Source organism: Thermobia domestica, chromosome 11 (genome assembly GCF_964235325.1).
Source record: "Thermobia domestica chromosome 11, izTheDome1.hap1.1, whole genome shotgun sequence".
Taxonomy (NCBI): Eukaryota; Metazoa; Arthropoda; class Insecta; order Zygentoma; family Lepismatidae; genus Thermobia; species Thermobia domestica.
In genome coordinates, this window is record NC_137464.1 from 253,792,370 (window position 1) to 253,811,777 (window position 19,408).

Sequence of the window (19,408 nt, forward strand, 5' to 3'; positions counted from 1 at the left end):
AGGACATTTAACATCATCATGTAAATACAGTGTTGAAAATGTATTGAAGATCCAGAAAATATAACCCGTGAACAATGGCGCCTATTTTGTAGTTTCCAGGGGGTGGGGGAAGTATAAGCGACGTTTTAAAAATAGTTTCAAATTTGGCTGTAACTAATGTAAAAATTCTATTGGATTTTTAATATTCTGAAGTACAATTTCCTCTAAGGGGACGAGCGCCCCACCTTGCCCCCCTGATTGGCTCCCTTGCCCATGAACAAATCGAGCAGCCTTTAGCCCGACATTGAGCCCATTCTATGGTTACAGGACAATCGCAGGCCACCGATAGTTCAATACATTAGGTGAGCAATTGCTGCTCTGACTCATAGAGTATTTTAGAGTTCATCTTGCAGTCTGTGTGGTAGTTTGACTTAAGGTGAGTTTAATAGAGTGTTAATCAATAGATAACTGCTCATTTCCACTGTTTTTTCCATTAGTTTTAGTGTTTTATTTGGTCTACGTCTATATACGGGATATATATATATTGTAACTATCGTCTTGTTTTCGAGGCGAGATATATTGCAACTATCATGTTCTTTTCGAGACGATATATATATATATATATATATATATATATATATATATATATATATATATATATATATATATATATATATATATATATTGCAATTATCATCTTGTTTTTGAGACGAGATATATTGCAACTATCATCTTGTTTTCGAGACGAGATATATTGCAATTATCGTTTTCGAGACGATGTATTGCAACTATCGTCTTGTTTCGAGACGAAATATATTGCAATTATCGTCTTGTTTTTGAGACGAGATATATTGCAACTATCATCTTGTTTTCGAGACGATATATATTGCAACTATCGTTTTGTTTTCGAGACGAGATATATTGCAATTATCGTTTTCGAGACGAGATATATATATAGCAACTATCATCTTGTTTTCGAGACGAGATATATTTCAATTATCATGTTGTTTTCGGGTCGAGACGGGAAATTTGTCGAGTCTCGTACAGAACGGCGCACCTACGGGGGTTTCACTGGGTCCGGATCCTCCAAAAAAAAAAAAAAACTTCCAAACTCAAATACATTTGTACACTTACTTGTTTTTAACAGGGGAATGATTGATGTAGCATGAAAATTTATCTTGCACTTTATTCGTACTCTTTCCCTTATAAAAACAATCTAGTCCTATGTTTTATTTTTCTGAAAATATCGATGGAAGTATTTTACAATTACTTATCGTCTCTTCGCGGGCAGAATAATACTCATTCAGTATTACGTAGACGTAGTGGATTGGTATTGGATTCCCTCCCCACAAAGCCTGGATCTCTCTAAATAAAAGTTTCTGGTGCGCGCCTGCTCATAGACAATATTAGTTTACGCAAGTTTTAGATCGAAAACACTGTTTTAGTGTTATATGGTTCATAGTAAAAAACTATAAAAGGATCAAGTGATTGTGAAAACACAATGAAGAGCATTTATCAACTTTTAAAGACACGCATATCATTACACAATATACTTCTGACCCTCTACATCCTGGACCAGTGGCGTAGCAGCTGCCCCCGCAACCCCCGCAATGCGGGGGGGGCGACATATAGGGGGCCCCGAAGTCTTGCGATGAATAAAGATTTAAAGAAGTAGAACTTCAATCTTACTTCTGTCGGCTTTACAACTAGGGCCCCTTCTCTATACTTTGCGGGGGGCCCGCAAAAGTGTGCTACGCCACTGTCCTGGACATAATTAATGGTGATCCATCAAGTAGTTCTTGAGCTCTTTTGCCACCCGAACGGACGGACACGCGGACAGACAGTTTAAATATATAAAGCCGTTTTGGTAAACCAAAATCTTTTTAAAAAAATAAAGTCCAATATAATCAGTTTCTTTGATTTTACTGGATTCCCCATGTTACTTATCAGCCTGTCTTACTGATGTCAATTCAACAAATTTCGATAGGAACATGAACACTGAAATACCGAGAACAATTAAGAAGAGAGAAACTTCAAGTGAGATTCGAACACAGGATGGCTTCAATTCGAGGTATCTTGCTCAGAACCTCACTACCTCTACCTTAAACCCTCTCGGGCAGCTTTCTCTATGAGACACCCTGTGCACAGGGTCGTAACTTGTGGGGGGCAGTGGAGCAACTGTCTCTCCAGGGAAACTTCCTGCCGGTCGAGGGAGGGTCCATTTTAAGACAAAATTTTCTCACTCTATATACGATAACAACATGAAATTATAAATGAAGCATCAAATAGGCTTACTACATTACATAAACAAAACAAACACAAAAGGTAAATAAACAAAATTGAGTCGTGGGCCCATTTCAGTAAAAAAAAAATGTCTACTATTAGGGGCCCTAAAAAAATATTTATTTGTATGGCTTTGAGATTTGTCAATATTGTCCCCTTAATTAATTTGTCATGTTTGGAACAGGCCAAGAGGCGTAACTAACGGCCCTGCAAACCTTGCCATGCGAGAGGGCCCATAGCCTCCGGGAGGCCCATAAAGAGTAAGAGAAGAATGGAAGGAGGGGGCCCAAGATTTAGAAAAACAACTTTTTCCAGGGGGGCCAAATACGCGTAATAATGCTTCCCCCCACAAAAAAATTCTAAGTTAAGGCACTGCCTGTTCATAATCATATTCCATTTCATTTCATTTATTTACTCAATGTAACCAATACATAGTGTTTGGAAGGTTCAGTTCACATGCATAGTATTTGTGAAAAATTATATTTATAAGGGGTAAGTTTAACATCTGTTTGGCTTCCATACCTTTTTACTTACTACTTACACTACTTACTGCTTACTTTATACTTACTACTATTTTTACTTGCTAAACAAAAGAAAAATCAAAATTTTAAGAACATATAGGAAATATTAAAGAAGAAAATGGTAGTAGACTCAAAACTATAATGTTCATTTGAAAAATCCGTCATGATTACTGTGATATCATAATTTCTTCTCTCTCTTCTTTTACAAACGTTTTGAAGAAAGAAAAACACAACATAATAAATCTTAGATCGAATTTCCCTTAAAAGTACTTCTTACGTCTGACCTATTTTTTTTTTCACATTTTTTTTTTAAATTGAAGTTCACTATTGCAATTTTAATTCAGACCCAACTAATAGCTGGAAAGTGCCTACTTTAAAATACTGTAGGCTAGGTGTGATTTCAAGTTTTTAGGCGTTGATGAATTGTGTGGTCTGAATTAAATTATGACCTAATTCACTTTGAGAACGTATTGTTGAACAAATTTTAAAAGTAGATCTGATAGGTTAGTTGTGTTTCAATATTACAATAGGGTCTTGATTTATTTTTTCTTTCTTTTAAGTGAAAAAAAAAAACGGTCAGGCGAATAGAAATCTATTTGAAATACCACAGCATATTATTAAACCACCTACAATGGGAATCCACCAAGTGCGCTTGCTAAATCGACATATAAAATGTAGACCAAGGTGACCAGACGTCCCGTTTTAGCCGGGACAGTCCCTTATTTTCAACCGTTGTCCCGTTTTTTCTAAATGTCCCATTTTTATGCAAACATGACCCAGGTGTCCCATAATTATTATTTAAAATATAAATGGTCAATGCTAATTCTACACTCTTCCGTTCCAACACTCATTGGGAAGGTTCAGCCGTGCCTAGAACTTCTGAATATTCAAATGCGAATTGAGTGTACTGTGGTTCAAGTGGGAATTGAGTGGGAATTCTGAGTTTTGAAGTAGTTAAAAGTATTTTTAGGTAGTACTTAAGTTAGAAACGCTGTGTTATCATTCTTACTTGTGTATTTTGTAAATTGAAAACACTGCTGAGACTCGAAATGCAATGTGGAAGCACCCCCCTCCCCGTCGCCGATTCGTATGCGTCCCGTTTTTTTGAATAAAAGTTCTGGTCACCTTGATGTAGACATATATGTTTGTACATTTTCTTAATAAAAAATACGTTTGTTTAGTAGAGATATGATAGATGCAGTTTAGACATTTTGATCTTACACTTCATTTGTACTCGTTCTTTGCTTGTAAGAACAATCTATTTCTATCATTTTTCTAAGAATATAGATGACAGTACTTAACAATTACTTACCGTCTTTTTAGGTGTAGTATAACACTGGTTCAATACTTCCTACACGGTAAGTTTGGGAGGAAGGGAGTTTGCAGTTTTATGTTTTAATCCAAGAACTGCACCTTTTGAAACGAAATTGTGAACATGGTATTTCTGTCGATCTGCGCTTTTATCATGTTCCTTCACTTAGAATACGTATCATAAGGGAAAGAGACGGTTCAAATACTGTATAGGCGTACCTTTCAAATAGTTTCAATAAATCTACTCTTTCCGTCCGAAAAAAGAACATTTCAGCTAGTATAACTGTAAAATAAGGGTCTCAAGATACCGATATCAATGGGCATGTGTGGATTCAAATGAGCTACTGTATAAAATTATGTTTATGCATTTGGTTGTATTTTATCGAAACAAAATGACACACAGAACTTGTTTATCCCTTCTGGATTCGAGCACGTACAAGTTTTTTTTTGCACTACTGTATATTTAAGATCGAACTTCTTTGGCGTGGAAGTCCTGGGTTTGATTCCTAATGGGAGCTCGTAGTTTGGATCCCATGTTAAGATGTAGGTCAATGTCTCATGTAGCTTCGGGACTAAACGGGACGCTAAACTCCAAATCAACACATTGATCGCCAATCTCTGGTACGTAGGGTCCCTGGTTCGACCCTTGCCAAGTACGTTTGTAGTGGATAACATCGTGTTCATGGGTTTACTCGGGGTACTCCCGCTTTCTCCCACAGCCTCATTCCACCAATTCTTCCATCATCAATCACTTGCCTTAATTGTCCGTTTCTCTTAGCCTAAAGGGCATAATCGTAGGACGTTAAACTGGTAGATTTCATTTCATTTCATTTTCCAAAACAACAAAGAAAAAGATTTCGTCAAGCAAGCTATAGCCTGTCATATGTGATTATGTACAGCCCGCAGTAAAACAACATGCAACATGAGCATGTAAGTTTATTGTGAAAGTACGCCGAACAGTGCAGAAAATCAACATAAACTCGGCACGTGGCACGAGTCACGCCAGGAAAAACATCGGCGTCCCCCCCCCCTGCACACTTATTTTGGAGCAAAAGATTTCGTCGTTTCACAATAAACTTACATGCTCATGTTGCAGTTTTTTTTTTTTTTTCCTGCGGACTGTACATTGTAAAATAAGATCAAGTGGCATGAGATTCATTTTCGCCATTAAATTTGGAATCAAGGTGGAAGCTAAAACCCTCAAATCTCCCTCCCATCTGCCTCGGATGTATAACATTTTCAGAGAGAACACGGATCAATCTTCAGCAGATATTGTATAGATAGATAATTGTGGATTTCTAGTATGAAGTTAACAGCAGACATGATTGCATGATCTTAATTTTTTACAGTGTGTTTCGGACCTGTAGCCTGAAAAGTAAGACAGTGGAGGGGATAACTTGAGTTCACCCTACATTTCTAGTTAGCTTGGCTGGGTTAAAGTTTAGCGTCCTTTGCAGGCCATATGAATTTTGGAACTAAAGTTGAAGTTGGAATCCGAACCACCATAATGCGTTCAAATTTCTATCGGAAATCGAATCCGGGATCCCGTACACAAAAAGTGCGCGTGCTAGCCACGAAAGCAGCGGGGAGTGCATACAATAAAAACGCTAATGAGTCACGTAGAAACAAAACAAAACAAAAACAAAACTACAGTTTTGAAACAACTCAGTTTAATGTGGCTTCTGAAAAATTTTTTGGACGAAATTCTTGAACTTCTAGAAGTACGGAATGACTAAATTTCTCCCTCCTTATACGATGCAATAAGTACAGAAACCACCATAGTAGAACTTAAAAAAAAAAAAATGTTGGCTTCCATCAGTAAACATACCCAGAAATAGTAATTTTAAATTGGATTCCTTATTCCGACTACAACCAATCCCCCCCTTTTTTTTAATTGGTGGGGCGATTAAACAAAATACATAAACAAACATGGGATGTTCGGGGAAATGACTCAATGAGGAAGTGTTTTTTTTTTTTTATGTCACTTTTAATAAGGAAGGGAGAGAGACTGTTCAAAATTTATGCCAAAACTAGAGTCCTTGAACTTAGCCAGACGAAATTCGCTATATAAAATCCTCTTTAAAAATAAGCGGGTACGTGTTCTAGCGTTAATAGGGAAAAAGAAGGTTAATTTCTAAAGATTTTTCGTGCTCCCTAGAGGGTGTATGGAAGACCCGGGTTCGATTCGCGATGGGTGCTCATATGATTCGAATTCCATATTAAGCCGTAGGTCCACGTCTCACATAGGCTAGCAGCTGAACGGGACGCTAAACTCAAAATCCAAATCAAATTAAGTAATAGATTTTTCTACATGTTTAAACGATGAGAAAGCCGGCCAATAAGATGAAAAACCGTATTGCTCCCCGTACGTGTGGTCACGCTTCGTAGAGATCCATCAATTTTTAAACTCGCCGTGTCACGTAGAACGAGGAAAACGAGGAAAACTCCTGAAGTGCGAGAGTTTCCCTTTGACCATATGGTTAACGTACGAGCCATCCGGTAAGAGCTCATGTGGTTCGGACCCCGTTATGCTGTCAGTCCATATTTCATACAAGTTAGGTTACACCCCAAATCAATCAATCAATCAAATCATACAATGAGAATAACGGATCTGCCGAGTATTACGTTTTACAGTTACTATTTCGCACTGTGTGATGATAAAGTTGCATAACCCTTCGTTAACAGGTTAACTCGAATCAGCCCTTCGTGGCTAAGCGATTAGCGTACGTGCCTTTGGCATGGGAGACTCGGGTTTGATTCTCGGCAGGAGCTCATGTGGTTCAGGTTCCACGTTAATCAGTAGGTCCCCTTGTCATATAGCCTCGCTGCTGAAAGGGACGTTAAACTCACAATTAGTGCTCTCAACGGGTCGGGTCGGGTCGGGTTGAAGACTGACCCGACCCGACCCGTGACCCGAATTGACTGACCCGACCCGATGACCCGACCCGACAACCCGACCCGAGCTGACCCGATTGACCCGACCCGACAACCCGACCCGAACTGACCCGACTGACCCGACCCGACAACCCGACCCGAGTTGACCCGACCCGACCCGTAACCCGACCCGAACTGACCCGATCCGAGTCGGGTCGGGTGAACCCGACCCGTTTGAGAGCACTATGGTCACGACACTGGGTGAACGCCAAAATGCACTCACATTGGGAAACTAGTTTTAAAAGCATAATTTTAGAAAATAAAGCATAAAGCATAATTTAAAATATATAGCACAATTCTTGGAAAATTCTCTTTAACTGAAAGTTTAACATACTGTGTTAATATTTTTTAAAGCCAATATTTACAATGCAAAATCATTGAGAACATAACAATGCAACAATGAAAAGCTTATTTTCATTTCTGTAAACTTTTCGGTGTAATCCTTTGATGTGGAGAAAAGAAAGTAAAAGAAGAAATTTTTCCGCCAACAATGAATAGTATGCAAGAACTCCATACTATATTGTTACAGTGACAACGCCAGCTTTAAGTTGTTAGGGGGACAAAGGGGGGCAGATACATTTTCGGGGGCGGCTATTTGCCATACCAAAAATAACATATTTATTACGTTTGACTTATTTTACATTACATTGTGTATTTCGTTGCTGTTTTTATGTTAGATCTATATGATTATAAATTAAACTTATTTCAAATAAAATTTGTAACTAACAAATAAGTAACGTCTGCACATGAAATATTTTTCAATGAAACTTTTGAAGCCTAAACATAAATTGAATTACTTTCGCGTATGCTACAAGTAACACATTCGTCTATATGCTACGTATCACTCGCTCTCTCCCTCTCTCTCTCTCTCTCTCTCTCTCTCTCTCTCTCTCTCTCTCTCTATATATATATATATATATATATATATATATATATATATATATATATATATATATGTAGAGAGAGAGAGAGAGAGAGAGAGAGAGACAGAGAGAAAATTTACGAGGAGCTGCTGAAAATGTCGTAGTCCAATCCAGAAGGAGTGTAGGTACGAGGTAGAAAAATGAAATCGTAGTTTAGAAAAACATATCTCTGTATATACAAATACTAGCAGCATTCACCCCGCTTCGCTGCGGTCACCCCGGAACGCAATAAACTTTGTTACTTAGATAATTTTTACTTTTTCGCTTTCAAGTGATATGATAAAAACCATAGAAGATTGCAGTAAATCTTAACATTATATCGCCTGTCATTTATGTTAACCCGCCCCGCTTCGCTGCGGTCATCCCGGTGCTGGCATATTGTAAAAGTGTCTGTAAAAATAAGCAAATCAATTAAAAAATTTTAAACAGAAGATTCAAGCTATTTTCCGCTGTATATCGCCTGTCATTTATGTTAACCCGCCGAGTGACACGGTCATGCGGGTTGCATATAAATACGTTTATTTTTACCTATGATGAACTAATAACAAAGGATTTGTACGTTATGGACACTTGAATGGTCAATTATCTCAAGACACTGGTAATTAAAAATTAAAGTGATATGATAAAAACCATCTAGGGTCCAAATCCTAATAACCCCCCAAAAATGAAAGAAATTGGTTCAGCCGTATTAGCGTGATGAGCGGACAAAGGATTTTGTACGTTCTCTTTTATATATATAGATAAATTTTCATATTAATAATGAAATTCTTATTGTTTCTCAGGCCTCTGAAGTGATTATGTGTGCCCAAACAGATAATTTCACGAACATCCAGATCCTTACTGTTATAACATTTTTGTTCCACCAAGGAAAGTCACTGAAGTAAATTAATTAGGAAATCAGTGAAACACCACGGGACTCTCCTCCGTTATATATAGTGCTGAAGAAGTAAGTGGCTTAGTATAAACGTAGCAATTTCTCAACAAATTATGCTTTACATCCAGGATGATTAAAAGCAATGACTCTTCCTGGAATCATGGATGCAATTTGTGACATTATTCTTGAAAATTGCAGCATTTCAGCCAGTGGTGGATATAGCCCGGGGCCGGAGGGCCTAGGCCACCCCAGTTTTTGTGTGACAAAAATAATTTAAGCTATTTATATTTATTATAGTCTGAGGTCTGCACCCCGCTTTCTCAGTTTTTATCTTCTCAGCAAAACTTGTGTCAGGGATTCTGGGCATTTCTTTGGAACTCGTCGGTAGCATAATTCAGAATGGCTTGGGTTGCGCAAGTTCTCGGCATAATGGGTTCCCAAAATATATGTCAGGAGAATAAAAGGGTAACGGCATTAAGAGAAGTATTCTTCCAATTTGACCGTAATGCTGATCAATTTCGCTGACGAATAGTAACCATAGATGAAATATGGTTGTACCACTATGATCCTGAATCGGAACAACAGTCAATGGAGTAGTAGCACTCATTTCTCCATCGCCCCAAGAAGTTCAAGACACAGAAGTAGGTTGAGAAACTGTTTGGAACATTCTTCTGGTATAAGTATGGAGTGGTAGACTACCTCCTCAATGGTCAGATATTTAATCCAGAATCTCTACATTACTTACAAAACTGAAAGAAAAATTCAAAGTTCAACGCTGCGGAAAATGAAAAGAAAGGAATTATGTTCCTTCAGGAGAATACACCTGTCCATCAAGCTCCTGCGAACATAACTGACATTGCATAATCTAGGATTTCAATGTCTAGATCATCATTCTTATTCCGCAGATTTAGCTCCGTCTAACTATTACGTGTACTTATTTCCCAAACTTAAATAACACTTGAAAGACGCCATTTTAGATCAGATAGGGGTAGTGCTACGAACAGTGGTGCGAGGAAATCTAGATTTTTTTTTTTTAACTTTTCTGCAAAAGCTGGAGCACTGTACAAGGTAGTATATTGACTCTCGGGAGAAGAGAAGAAGAAGTAAAACTTCACCAATCCACGTGCACTCCTTCTGGGTTGGGCTACGAATTTTTCAGCAGTTCCTAGTCAATATGGTAGACGTCACGTCAGTACTTTGAAACAAAATAAGTAAAGGAGCACTAGTATAAACCAATTACTAACTAAAGATCAGCACTCTGACAATACATTTTATTGGGAATCAATTTCATTCCATAATTTTATTATTATCATTTGCAGGAAGGGAAAACACAACTATTTTTATCTCCTTCAAAAAATTAAGCCCTGGTAGTTGCAAACTAAGCTATTATAAGCACATCCTCTGAATATTGGAAGCCGAGAATAATGTTTCAGAAAAAAGAAGTTTTAAATAAAACAAAATATGAAACTGAAAACTTCAAACCTGGACAAATACAAACAAGTTACGTAACTGGTTTTACCTTTCTTTTGTTTCCAATCGAAGTTGATCCAATGAGAAGAAAACAAGTCGACCAAATCTACTATTGTTCGCTAGGCACAATTATTAAAAATCATAAGAAAGAAGTATAACTAAAATTTACCTCAAAAGGGGCTAAATTAGAAAACAGAAATATGCGTGCATACCCAGACGCTCAAAGAAGAAAGCTTGAGGATTAATCTGCCACATAGTAAATTCATGGAAAGTAGACTACAATTTGTCAATGAGATTGGTTATGATACTGATATATAATACTACATAAAGAATGTTTAAAGATTGTACGAGTCTGGGGGGGGGGCAGTCTAGGTGGCAGTCAGGGGGGCAGAAGTAGCTACTAGGGGGGCGCTCGCCCCCCTTTCCCCCCTCTGGCGTCATCACTGTATTGTTATGTTTTCTTTTTGAACTTAAGCATTTTCTGTACTTTTTGGTGGCATCTTTTACTTTCCCTTTCTGTATATATGTACCTGTAAGGCGCACACAAATGATAGAAAAAATTTATTCGAGCAAAGCACATCTCTTTACAATGAATTAAGTAGAAAGTTCATTAAATATGAGAGAAACTAGTTGCAAAAAAATATCAATAAATAGATCAAGATATTTAGAATATTTGATGTATGATAAATATACATTATACACGATTTATGTAAAATAATCATTGAAATTAATAATAAAGCATAATTTAAAAAAAGCATAATTAAACAAGAAATAAAGCATAATGTGGGTTGCTCTAACAATTAAGTTGTATGAAGACGAGAAGAAAACGAAAGCTGATTCCTTAACGAATTTCGTTGATCTTCTTTGTGTCTACAAAAACGCATTCCTAGAAACCTACAAGCTAGGTATCATCTCTGTGATTATATCAGTTTCTAGTGCTACATGTGAAAGGTCATTCTCTTCTTTGAAAAGATTAAAGACTTGTATACGCAAGTCAATGACTCATGATAGGTTGAAAAACTTAGTGTTACTTTATATTGAGAAGAAAATTGCTAAATCGTTAGATCTTTAACAAGTTGTGGATATGTTTGCTGCTGCCCACACGAATAGAAAGATCCTCTTCAAATAGAGGCATGAACCTATAAGTTATTTTCTTTACCTGTAAAAGTGTATTTGCTTCCACTTAAGTCAACCAGCTACACATATTTTAAACGCCATGATTAAATAACTATTTACTTATATTAGAAATCAATTGCATTAATGAATCCTAGTTGTTTGTGGTACTAAATTCTTATATTTTCACTGTTTTCCAAAGAGTAAAATCATGAACAATAAAGATGGAAACATTCACCTTGAATACACACACACACACATATATATATATATATATATATATATATATATATATATATATATATATATATATATATATATATATATATATATATATATGTATATATATATATATATATATATTGGAGATGTCCCCCTCAAAATCCTCTTGGGCCCTTCATTGCCCCCCCCCTGAAAAAACTCTAGCTACGCTACTGGACACCATGCACCAGAGATGAATTCTCTACCACTGAGCCACCGCGGCCCTGCTTGGGCTTGGTCGTCCATATCCAATCTCTCTTTTGGCGTTGCTTAAATAACTTCTAGTTTTGTTCTAAATCCAGACTCCATATTGGCGTAGATATTAATATTACAGTCGATTGGTAAAATCAATCTTCCACATTTAAAAATTAAAGTACACACAAGTAGAAAAATAAGCATTTATCATAAAAACACTAGCTGCAAGTGTTCAAAATAGATTTATGGTTTCTATAAAATCAATTGAAAATTGCTATTTTTAATTAGGCAGCTAGTGAAAAACAGCAGCTTTCGACTCCAGCCGAGTTTAAGCTCAACCTAAACTCAGTTGACCAAAGTGAACTGACCCGACTGACCCGACCCGACAACCCGACCCGATAACCCGACTGACCCGACCCGACAACCCGACCCGAGTGACCCGACCCGATAACCCGACCCGAGCTGACCCGATTGACCCGACCCGACAACCCGACCCGAGTAACCCGACCCGACAACCCGACCCGAGTTGACCCGATTGACCCGACCCGACAACCCGACCCGAATGACCCGACCCGACAACCCGACCCGAGCTGACCCGACCCGACAACCCGACCCGATTAGCCTGGCCCGACAACCCGACCCGAGCTGACCCGACTGACCCGACCCGATAACCCGACCCGAGTTGACCTGACCCGACCCGACCCGTTTGAGAGCACTACTCACAATCAACTCAACTCAAATCTGTCGATTCAGGATATGGTCAACAAGGAGTTTTACACGTCTATATTCCATTTCGTTCATTCTAACACAGTGGTTCTCAACCTTATGCACCTGGCACCTCCCTCTGTGAACCTAGCATATTTCAGGCACCCCCTTTCCTTACCGCTCATTGGTCTAACCCCTTGTGTGGTTCAGATTCCACGTTAAGCTATAGGTTCTCCCCCCGAAATTTTATTTAGTATTCTAAAGTAAATGAAATATCTTGCAGAATTTTCACATTTCCAGAAATAAAGTCCCCCCCCCGAAACAAAGTCGTAAATACGTCACTAGCAAAATATGTAAAAATCTAGAGTACATTTTACTCTTAAAGTAGGTTGTAATGCTGGGGGCACGGTGGCTCAGTGGTAGAGCGTTCACCTCCGGTGTTTGGGGTCCCTGGTTCGATCCCAGGTCGCGCCGTGTGGACCTTGTGGTGGACAAACACCGTGCTTGTGGGTATTCTCGGGGTTCTCCCACTTTCTTCATTCCAGCATTTCATTCATTTCTCATCATCACTGTCTCCTTTAGCCTAACGAGCATAACCGTGGGACGTGAAACTTAAAGATTTTTTTTTTTTTTTAAGTTGTAATCCCTCCCGTAGAGTTTAGTCTTTGAATGAAATCGAAAAATCTTTAGATTTAATCACTGAATTGTATGGATTGTATTTATGTCGTTTGTTAGCATCGAGACTAAAATCTCAGCCGCTGAAATGTGTTTCGATGTTCTACCGCCGGAAATCAATCCTGGAATTTGTGTATCAAACGCCTTTGAGCTCCCTTGTAGTTGTACATTTAGCGTACGCATCTTTGGTATGCAAGACCCTGATTCGAGTTGAGTTGAGTTGATTTTGAGTTTAACGTCCCTTTTCAGCAGCGAAGCTATATGAGACGTGGACCTACTGATTAACGTGAAAACCGAACCACATGAGCTCTCGCCGGGAATCGAACCGGGATCTCCCACACCAAAGGCGCGTACGCTAAGGGCCCTGATTCGACTCCTACACGAGTTCATATGGTTAGGATCCCACATTAAGTTGTAGTCCATGTCTCATATACATGCCTCACTGCTGAAAGGAAATATCACTGTGTGCTAGCCATTATTAGCATCTTTCGTTTTAACATATTCCACGTTTATTAGTTCGTTAACTCGGAGTTTAGCATCGTTTTCAGCAGAAACACTATATGAGACGTGGATCTAAAGTTTAAAGTGGGATCCGAACCACGTGAGAACACACCGGGAATCGAACCAGGTTCTCCATATTCTACGTTTAGATATACCCTCTAGCAGGCACGTAGCCAGGGGCGTCCGGTGGTACACCCCCCCCCTTCGAGACCAGAAATGAAAAAATTAAGGAAGGATGAAACAAAATCAAATGAGAAAAAGAAGGATCAGCGTTAAAAATTAAAAAAAAAAACTACAGGAAGCTTTTGGTTACTCTTCCTTATGATGAGATTTGTATTACTTGCAATACCTGATGGCGAGGTGAGCGAGATATCCTGGAAGAGTCAGGGAATTTGAAATTTCTAGAAACGTTACAAAATTCTCAGAATTTCTGCTACTAGTCAGGGAGATTTCAAGCTTCCGAAAGCATAGTACTGTTGAATAACAGCTTGGACATTTTTTATCAAAATTTTTCGTCTTCGCATCCTTGCAGAATCAAACACGTTATTTCAAAAACAATTTTCTACTGCTCATTTAATCTGTCATTTGGAACCGACAGTGGTTGACGGAATAATAAACACTAAAATTTATACGGAAAATGAGTTATATTAGCATTAGATTCAACAGAGAGAGGAACGCAGATATTGTAAAATATTTTAGAAGACATTATTGGGTATGTACTTTTTATAATAGTGAATATGTACTTTTCACAATGAAAGGAAAATTGTTATATTTGAATGAACAAAGAAAGGAACATAAATATTGTAAAATCTTTTTCAATACTTTTTAATTTTTATTATTCGAGATTTCTTCATAGTTTGTTATTAAAATACTTACCAATATATCCTTATTTTATTGTCCTAACAAACCAATATATGTTGATAGTAAAGTAGTTTACATTGATTAAGCTCTTGAGCCTTCAGAATTTCATATCACGCCCCCCTCCCTCGTTACGAAATCCCGGCTAAACGAACCAATATATGTTCCAGTAAAATAGTTTAGAATGATCGAGCCCCTGGTGTGATGATCACAGTATTTCATGTCACGGACTCCCCCCTCCCCCTTCACGAAATCCTGGCTACGTGCCTGCCTCTAGGCTAATTGTAACAAACACTTTAATTTTCTCAAACCGAGACATTCTGCCTATGCTATTGAAGCAATAATAATAATAATAATAATAATAATAATAATAATAATAATAATAATAATAATAATAATAATAATAATAATAATAATAATAATAATAATATGAAATTAAATTTGTAATTTAAAGTCCTATGTACTCATAGGCCAGGGACGCACCCTCGAAGGGGTCCACTGAGTCTCCCCCCCCCAAAAAAAAATATCCGTAACTCAACATACATTTCGTTCACTTTCTCGCTAAAACTATACTTGTTTAACTGGGAAATAATTGAAATGAAATGAAATCTTTGAGTTTTACGTCCCACAGTTATGCCGGTTAGGCTAAAGGAGACGGTGATGATGAGTAATGAATGAAATGGTGGAATGAAGAAAGTGGTAGGAAACGGGAGAACCCCGAGGAAACCCACGCACACAGTGTTTGTCCACCACAAAGTTCACTTGGCGGGGGCTGGGATCGAATCCGGGACCCCAAGCACCAGAGGTGAACGCTCTGCCACTGAGCCACCGTGGCCCCCGGAAATGATTGATGTAGCATAAAAATTTGATCTTACACTTCGTCTCAATTCTTTCTCTTATAAAGAACAATCCAGTGGTATCATTTTTTTCTGAAAGAATTTTAGTATTATTAATCGTCTTTTCAGGTGTAGAATAATACCCATTCAATACTACATAGACATAGAGGTTTTAGTAGTATTGGACCTCCCCGAAGCTTTGACTCCCAACAAAAATTTCTGGGTGTGCGCCTGTCGTAGGCTATATCCCTTTAGACTAAAGGACAAGAATAATTGATGGAAGTGTATATTTATGAGTTGGTAGAATGAAAATTCAGGAGGAAATGGGAGAACACCGAAAAAAACAACATATACTACAAACTCACATGATCTGGGATCGAACCAGAGGCCCTTCGGACCAGAGGTGATTGATAGAGTACTGAGGTAGTAGTAGTAGTAGGGCAGTTGATATTGGTTGAAGTTTAGCCTTTCTTTCCAGCACCGAGGCTATATGAGACATGGGCTTATACAGTTAAAGTTGGAGTTCTAACCACCGTAATGCGCTCAAATTTGAATGCTCTCTCACTGAGAATCGAACCCAGGATCACGTGCACCAAAGGATCACGCACTAACCACTAGACCAGCGGGGAGAGTGCACTAGTTATGGTAGTAGTAGTTGCTGTTGTTCATAAAATAGTCAAATATTACATTACGAACTGTTTTATTATTACTATTATTATTATTTATTAGTTTATATTGGGACATCTTGGATACAACCAAAGATGCTCATGCTGCTCGGAAACTGTGTTGACTACGGTATCAGATAGTCTAATATCGAATCAGCAAATCAAAAATAATAGCTACTGTGAGAATGAGAGCTTTATTACTAAACCAACAAGATTTATTATTATTATTATTATTATTATTATTATTATTATTATTATTATTATTATTATTATTATTATTATTATTATTCACTTACATTCTCTGAAGGATGCATTGCTGGTACCAAAAACTAATATTAAAACTCATTGATTTGATACAGGCTCGCACCACAAACTTACTTGGGCGGGGTTCGAGCCAGGGACCCCATGGACCAGAGGTAAAATAGTATAGAATACTATAGAAATTGTGCTTTCTTCTCATTAGAATTTTCGAAACCCATGGACACACTTCAACTTACACTTATTTAATAAAGAATCTCGTTTCGTTTACTTGAGAAACCTTTGAAAAATCTAATTTTGGCGTACATTTTGAACCTCCATCCCTTTCCTTACGATATACATTTTATTCAATGACATGCATAATGAAATCCTATTTCGTCTACGGCACTTTCTCTACAGTTACCTAAAAGTATGCCAAGCCAAGACAATGCTGTGGCTTTGTAAGCGTACAAACATTTATATTTTAAAAATTCTACTTATTTTTATTAAACTAAACGTTAATTTTCCAAATTACAGATGTGTTAAAATTGAGTTTCTTTGATTGAAAATTAAGGAAAAGTACTTTAATCCACATTAAAACAATGCCATAATATTTTAACATCCCTTTCAGCAACGAGGCTATATGACACGTGGACTTACTGATTAACATGGAATCCGAACCATATGAGCTCCCGCCGGGAATCGAACACGTGTGTCCTACGCCACAGGCGCGTACGCTAACCGCTTACCCACGTAGGAGCTCTGCCATAGTATTTTGTCTCGATTTAGATTATATTATTGTAATTTGTACACCAAAGTATAAATGTCAGCTTCCACCTTTTAAAAAATTGCTTATAATAAATATGCTGTGGTTTTTCTTTCCATTAGAAATATGGACTTATTACTAAGCATAGAAAAACACATATTTTCTAATCTACTGTATATCAGAATAATTAATATTAAATATATTTCCTATATTAAGATATAAGATGCAAAATTTACAAGATTACCTTATGTATCTTATCTTGTGGGTCAGGTTGTGCCCAATCCACCACAATGTCATGACCCCACAGATTCAGTTTCTCCGGAATGAGCTTCCTTCTTGCCATGGCTGCCGAGCGATGACTATCATATTCGACCAGAGCGTACATTCTCTTCGCTTTGTCTGCAGCAGTATTGTGTAAGGTTACAGAGACAACACCTTCTGTTAATTTAAATAATTCCCGCTTCACTTCTTCGCGTGTTCTATTACAAGGAATCCCACCAAAAAACAATCGACAATTATTTAAAGACTTTACCACGCCAATATGTCGATTCTTTCGTATCTCGTAATTGTTCAACTTGAGAATGGCTCGATCGGCATCTTCTGGGTTTGTGTACATCACAAACGCATATCCTCGGTTTGACCCACTAAAATCCATCATAAGTCGTAGTTCATAAATAAAACCAACACTTTCAAATACTGGCACCAATTCATCTTCAAAACAATCTCGTGGAATTTTTCCAACAAATATTTCACTACCTCTTGGAGGTGGAGGGCCTTCCCATCCAGGCGGTGGGCCTCCATATTTCCTTTGTCCATTTACTTGGACTATTTTGTATCTGGTCTTGTTCATCAAATCTAACAGCCTTTTAGTAACAGCTACATCAGTTACAAAGTTATCCTGATCCACTGAAAGATCTTCACTGCTTGCGGACATGCATCCATTATCACTCGACATTTTGAAGGCTGAATTAAATACGTTCTTTCCCAACTACAAGATGCTCTTGCGATTGCTTCTTCACACAAAGTGACACTTGCAGTAGATATTCCTATTCTTGATAAATCTAGATTACCCCTTCCTTTCACTCCACAACAAATTCCACTATTGGTTGGTGATTGTTACAAATTACCCCCACTCTTTCACAGCGTGCTAAAACAGTATGAGTTAATATTCGTATCACTCGCAACAATGAAATTAATCAGACAAATCGTTGTTTCCCCCTCTCTTTCTGTTTATAAGTTATTTACTGTTTCAAATTGTGTGGTGGCATTAAACGAAGATACTAAAATTTACCTTTTTATAAAGTACACTTTATGTAAGCTATATAATTGTACAGAATCAAAAGGACATTTTGCAAATTTCGTTTCTAAATAATAGGACTATTTTATTTCCTTTTAAAGGAATTATTCTAATGCAAAATTAAATAAAGAACATCTTGATTAATAATAACCAAGAGTAAAATTATGAATTAACGTTGAAATGAATGTTCGAGATTATTACGAGGAATGATCAAAAATTAACCTGAACGAAAGCTATCTTTACAAAAAAAAAAAAAAAAAAAAAATCTTGGCCATATCGTTATTTTTCTTTATAGATATTATGATAAATAAAAATACAAGATGATACCAAAAAGTTTCAAAACTAGTTATGTTTACAAGAAAGTACTTTATTTATCGACGTTTGTACACTATCACTTTCAGAATAGTCATCTTGTACAGCAATACAGCGTCCCCAGAGTTTCTGTCGCTGTTGGGAATGTGTCCTGGAAGTCTTTTCGAAGTGTGTCAAGCACCCTGTGCGATTTGTGCTGGATCTTCGTAATGGTATCCAAACGGTGATCTTTGAGCTGGATTTTCAGCTTCGGGAAGATGCTGAAATCCGCAGGAACGAAATCTGTAGAGTACTGTGGGTGCGGAACTGCGATCATCTTGTTTCTGGGGAAACTCACGTGTGCGGAGAGCACCGTGATAGAGTGTATTGTCATCGTGGAGCAACCAGTTTTCGTGTGCCTCAGACCATGTCGTTTTTTGCCGAATGTCCTCCTTCAGACACCTTAAAACCTGGCACTAGAACTCGCTATTGACGGTCTGGCCCTGAGTATGAATTCGTACCTATGATCGTGTACTTGGTCGAGTTACGGACTTGCCTCGCTTTTTCGGTCGTGGAGATTGATGGTTTCTTCCAATAGGAAGACTTGATTTGTTTCAAGGTCGTACCCGTACACAGACTTTCGTTACCGGTAATGATCCTGAGATGAAGGACAAGTCATCTACGCTAACGGAGTTCTTGAAGCAGACTTCGAC

General features: G+C 37.7%; 1 protein-coding gene across 3 annotated transcripts in view; it reads right to left on the bottom strand.

Moving 5' to 3' along the window:
* LOC145664939 (uncharacterized) overlaps window positions 1-18,130 on the bottom strand; it is a 49,883-nt gene extending 31,753 nt beyond the window's left edge. For all 3 annotated transcript variants that reach the window (XR_014127538.1, XM_081732056.1, XM_081732055.1), the window contains exon 1: window positions 17,352-18,130. Coding sequence is in view for 2 of the 3 variants with exons in the window: in XM_081732056.1 (XP_081588182.1) it covers window positions 17,352-18,062 (711 nt within the window). In the remaining variant the exon portion in view is untranslated. The remainder of the gene's footprint in view (window positions 1-17,351) is intronic.
* Between the last annotated feature and the right edge of the window lie 1,278 nt (window positions 18,131-19,408).